This window comes from Nuphar pumila, chromosome 10 (assembly GCF_984573655.1).
Source record: "Nuphar pumila chromosome 10, dmNupPumi1.hap1.1, whole genome shotgun sequence".
NCBI lineage: Eukaryota > Viridiplantae > Streptophyta > Magnoliopsida > Nymphaeales > Nymphaeaceae > Nuphar > Nuphar pumila.
In genome coordinates this window covers 3,193,823-3,199,591 of record NC_143258.1, presented here as the reverse complement: position 1 = coordinate 3,199,591, position 5,769 = coordinate 3,193,823, and the positions used below count along the sequence as shown (strand labels likewise).

General features: G+C 45.3%; 1 protein-coding gene across 1 annotated transcript; it reads right to left on the bottom strand.

The window, feature by feature from the left end:
• Window positions 1-2,684: 2,684 nt before the first annotated feature.
• Window positions 2,685-4,849, bottom strand: LOC149823272 (glycerol-3-phosphate acyltransferase 5-like). Its single transcript, XM_090020005.1, has 2 exons — window positions 4,246-4,849; window positions 2,685-3,631 (listed from the first exon to the last, which is right to left on the bottom strand). Exons 1-2 carry the CDS (start codon window positions 4,828-4,830, stop codon window positions 2,720-2,722), a joined length of 1,497 nt encoding a protein of 498 aa, XP_089876131.1. The 5' UTR covers window positions 4,831-4,849; the 3' UTR covers window positions 2,685-2,719.
• Between the last annotated feature and the right edge of the window lie 920 nt (window positions 4,850-5,769).

Genomic DNA, 5,769 nt, shown 5'->3' with positions numbered 1-5,769 from the left:
TATAAATCTAGCAATATTTTGAAAATCTCGCAAGAAATTGCTGATTTAAACTTTCAGTCAATTTCTCGCAAGATTTTCATAAATCTCGCGATATTTGTCACTATGGCTGGCCGCCAATGGCATAGCCTGTCTAGGTTGGGCCTGGGCTGGACCTTTCCGCCCTGAACTGGCCTTGGGCCCAGTTTGTCTAGCTGGATGAACTAGTTTGGCCATGACATGACTTTTTCATGGCTAAAATTGGTTTAGGCCCCCCGGCTGTTGCCCACCTCTCGCTATGAGCCCCAATAGGGGTTACCCTTTTGCGCAAGCCAACACGTAGTATAGGTCCTCGGAGGCAGGAGTCCTAGCCTCAGAGTTTTGCGTTGTTGGCACGATGACCGTAAATATGGCAGACTGAGCCAGCACGACCAGGTCTTAGTGCTAGGTGCGGTTTCTTGGGGTTATAAATCCAAAAAAAGAACTCTCACTATGAATTCCAACTAGAAATTTCTTTCCCACGAGGTACAATCCCTTTAAGATAAGGGGAGAGAACCTTCAAGATCACGGATAAGAAAAGTTAGATGAACAGTGATTCTTATCTCATATTTCAATACTATATTAGTGCGTGTGCTGATTTAGAGCTTAGTGATATTATATAGTACATATCATATATTATTTATAATAATTGATAATTGGTAATGCCATGCTTGATTAAAATAAGTCAGATATGAATAGTTGGAAGCTTTTTTTCCTAGAAAATGTTGGAGCAGTTCACCAACATGACAAAAGATTTTTTCTCTACTACCTAAGCCTAGGTCAGCCTCATTTGTGAGGTCTGATCAGGTGATATGCCGTTTTGAAATCACCACCGTCCAAGGCCTTCATCACCACCATTCATTGTTTAAACTGTGGGACCCACAGTAAAAGTCCTGATGTCATCACTACGGAATGGATGGTGGTGATTTCAAAGCACAAAAAATTTGTGTTTTGACTTATCACTTGATCTGATCTCCTCACTTGTTCACATTTTAGGGCGGCGAAGGAGAGAAGCGCCTTTCGTATGAAAGGAACACCCGTCGAAAAACAACCATGTCCCACCTGGCCTTCACATCTTTTCTTCAAGAAAATGCTTATGAAAATATTTTCATAGGAAACCTTGTTAGGTAGGAGAAAAACATGTGCCTAAAACCGGGCTACGTGGCACCTTTTACTTCCTTGCAGGAAGGGTATGTTTCACCCACTAAGGGGGCGTTCCCTACACTCTCACTCAAAGTAAGCCTCTTTTCTTTGAAAAGCCACTTTGGAGGGAAAGAGTTTTTTCATGGAAGGAGGTTAGAACCCATCTTGATAGGAAAGCTGCTTTTTTGTAATTACTATTTGGGTCCCTTTACTCTTTCTAGGAAAGAGAGTATTTCCTATAAAAGAGAGCCTCTTTCGTAAGAAAGGGCATGAAACAAATGCCTCCTAAATAACTATCCATTTTCACATGAAAATGAGCCTTTTTCTTTTAATGAAACAAACGGGATCTTCCTGGGAATATGTTACAAGCCCGGGATAAAGTCATTCCCCAAATGGGGAGGTGTGATACTGATTTCATACGAAACTAGGTGTTTCTTATGAAATAGCATGGGACCCACACCCCAATTTTGACAGGATGTTCATTTCAACCCCGTGTGAAGACGCGCTCTTTCATGCCAAAAGGGGCCTCTTTCCGACGTTATGGGGTGAAACAAACGGCCCCTTAATCTTGTCATTGCAGAATAAATTGAGTGGTATGCTTTCCTACTTAGGACTTGTTTGGAATCTCGGCGCTGGGATAGACATTTACGCATTTGGTGGTCTCTAGATAAAATCTTGGTCGAACTACCTTGGTGGTCTTGTTTGGAATCTCGGCGCTGGGTTGGGCGTTTATGCATTTGGGATGGGAAGTGAGGCCCTTTCTCCTTTGTATTTACACTAAATCATGGATTTGGCAGCTGCTACTTCTTCAAATGCATAAACTCCTCCCATCCCAGCTACACATTTCAAACAGGCCCTTAGTACTATTCATGTAGGTAGGGATGCAAACAGGTCAGAACCAGAACAACTAAATACTTAGGATTTGAATTCGAATCAGATCGAGAACAACAAAAAATTTGCAAAACCTCCATCCTGGATCCGACCCATTTGCATCCCTATTAGTAGGGCTAGTTCCTACAATCCCATGTCTATCACACTACTACTAGATTGAACCAATTTGGTGCGAGTTGTTTATTGTTCTATCTTGGATAAGATTGCAAACAGTAGACATGGGTTTGGTCAGGCTAGACCCGAGACTGGATCCAACGTTTGAACAATGGGTCTGGTTCTAGGTCCAGATCTAGCTCAGATCTTGCAATAAATTTCCAGATCCAGTTTGAAAATGTGAACCAACTACTGTATCCGGTGAAAATGAAAAAAATCCATGGCATGAAGTGATTCAGCATATTCCCAATAGAAACCAACCTAGAACTTGGAAGTTCTTCTCTGTGATACATGTTCCAGGGGAAAGTGAGTCTCTCATTAAATCATACAATAGGGATTTCATTTATTATGCTTCATACCAAGTAATAAAAACATACATGCCCTGAGATTTCAAATTCAACCAAACACCACAACAATGAATAATAAAAAAAAAATATCTATACCTAGAAAAAAATTCGTCGGTATCATACAGGGGCAAAAAAAAAAAATCACTGTGGAAAACAATATTCTAACAATGCTAGTGTATAAGACCCTCTACCATCTTCAGAATACGGTAACAATATGAAGTATTAGATACGGTCCCGTCGTTCCCGGCGAGTACTTGATACTTGTCCCTACGAGTCAACCTGGTGCATTCATACCCCATGGCTGAACCCAGTAAGCGCTGCACGTAGTTGGCCACCTCTTGTGGGCTCTTGCCCCCTGAGCAAGTGAGCTCAACCGGCAATTGGTTAAACAAGGTCACCTCGTAGGTGGGTCTCGGGTTCATCATGAAGTAGATCGGGTCCATGGCCTTGTACCCACGGGCCGTAGTGGCGTGAAACATACTGACCCGGTAGTTAATACCGACCGGTATGATACGGTCGGTCAGCTCAGCAAAGAGTGCGCTGAACCTCAGCAGAAATGGTTCCCGGCATGTAGTACCTTCTGGGCACACAACAAGATCCCCCTTCCCAAGCTCGAGCCTTATCATTTCCGCGTCCACTTGGCGGTCTCGGCTTAAACGAACGGTCGGGATTGGGGAAAGGATCTCGGATAGACGCGATATGGAGTAAGTGACTGCTGTAAGTTTGCGTTGTAGAGCTACGGATAATGCAACTGGGTCCATGAGGGTCCGATGTGTGCACACAAAAAGTACTCCATTGCCGGTCTGACTGATTGCAGGCGGCAGTGGGTTGCCTCGAACAGTAAGCTCACCACCAAGGATGGGGATGCTGTAGGGGATGAGCCACACAGGTTGGCAGACACCGGCTATGAGGCGGACCAGGGCTAGCATTGCACCTAGAGGGAACCAGAGGATGATGAGAAGTGCGGTGAATGGTGTTGGCCGTGGAACGAGTCTGCCGTCATGGAAGATGACCGGCGGTGGTCGGAAGAGCTGGTCCGAGTGGGTCTGTTTATCCGTGGTGAAGGGTGCGTGGTGCTGTTCCTGCATGATGTTTGGAGAGTCAGGGATGAAAGCGTCAATAAATTTTCCATCTCGTGGGTATTTTTGTCTTATTAAAAAAAGAAACCGGTTTACTACACATGGGCCAGGTCTGAATTTAAGTAATAAGGACGATCCAGATCTTAATCGGAAAACAGATCCGATGTTTGGTATTTGAATCCAGATATTTTATACCGTAATGTTGGGTCAAACAAAAATAGGTTGAAAACATGTATTTTACTTGTAAAGAATATAATGGACCAAGTTTGTTTTGGATCTGAATACGTATCCAATTGACAATTTTGATCCAAATTAGAGTCCCATGTTGGAAAGGGCATGACCCTATAATTACAAATCTGATTTGAAAAATACATACAGATTCTATTTTAAGATCCACAACCAGAACTCATGTATCAGATTTGGATCGGAGATCCTACCAAATCCAATCCATTTGCACCACCAAACCAGCCATGCGGAGCACCGTCCATCTCAAAAGATGGAGATGGCAATGAGGGTGCATGAATTATGGATGTGGAAGTGGGCCGCAGGGCCTCCCTAAGAGGAACCATGCATCACGTCTTCTTGCTAATTGAGATGGTTCAATGAATGGTACATACCTTGCAGGCAGAGAGGAGGGAAGGCATGGATGAGGCGCGGCCGAGCCCCACGTCGGGGCAGTCGGCCCGGAGGGCCTTCCTGATCTTGTCCGCGGCCGCGCCGTCTCCCGAGCAAGACACGAATCCGGTAGCCCGGCCGAACCTGTTGAATGCGAGCTCGGGGCCAACGATAGCGTCGGCGCCAAGGTGCTTCGTGCCGAACCAGTCCACCATGAGGCGCGGGCACCTGCTCACCACCACCTTCCGGCCGAACCTGCTGAACACGCGCCATGCCTCGACGTCGAGGTCGTCCATGAAGAACTTGGGCAGCACCGCCCGCGAAACCATTTCGATCTCCCTCTCCGGCAGCCCCGCCACCGCCAGGAAGATCGCCAGCCTGAGCGCCGCCTCGGGGTAGCCAAGCCTGTTGAGGGCATGGAACAGAGGCCATGCCAGCAGCAGGAGGCTGAAGCGGATCAAGCCCGACGCCTCGAAGGCCACCAGCATGAAGTAGGAGAATGTGTCCGCGTCCTTCAGAAGGGTCCCCTCCAGCTCCGACAACACCGATTCAGACGATGCATCATCAATGGACGATTGAGAGACCATCTTTTCCTATTCTCTTCCTCCTCCTCAGAGAGAAAGAGATATAGTTAAACTGTTTTTTTAAGAGAGAGAAACTGTTTTTGTATGAGAGAGAAGGATATATATATAGAGAGAGAGAGAGAGAAACTGTTTTTGTATGAGAGAGAAGGATAGAGGGAGAGAAACTGTTTGTATGAGAGAGAAGGATAGAGGGAGAGAGTGTTGAACTGTTTCTATGAGGGAAGGAGAGAGAGCGCCACAGTATTGAATAGTTGATGAGAGAGAGAGAGAGAGTGTCTGTGAGAGCGGCAGCAATGAAATTTCTACTTTCTATGAGAGAGAGAGAGAGAGTTGCAGCAATGAAGTTTCTATTTTGGATGAGAGAGAGATAGAGAAAGCCTATGAGGCATGTAGGGTTATAAGGATGGAGTGACACATTGCTATGCGTGTGGACTTGACTTTCTCTAAGGGAAGAAAATGAGGCAGTTTAACAAATTCCCAACCACCAAGAATTTCTTAAATTTTCTAAGTCTGTGCTAAAAATTCTTGGTGAATTGAGGGGTGAACATGAAGCAAAGGATGAGGGAAGAATAGTGAGGATATTGGACACGGTAGAGGGGAAGGGGGTGCCTTGTTTGATTACTTAACTTCACCAACCATGTCCTCCATTATTTTTTCCCAACCAAAAGGAACCTTCCTCGTCTCAAATTTCGGCTGTGGCTAGCTATTGATACTTCAACAAAAACATCAAATTAAGGCTTCCGTGCATGACAATCAAGAGGTTTACAGTTCCAGGTAAGGCTGGTAAATGAACCGAATAGCTTGTGACTTGGTTTGGTTTGCCTCTACCGCAAGTCGGGTGGGGAGTAGGTGCCTACCAAAGTTAAGATCCTACAGTGAGTGAACAGGGGTTTTCAGGTTGTTTTTCGCAAATCTGAACCTGCAAATGCATTCAGCCTGATC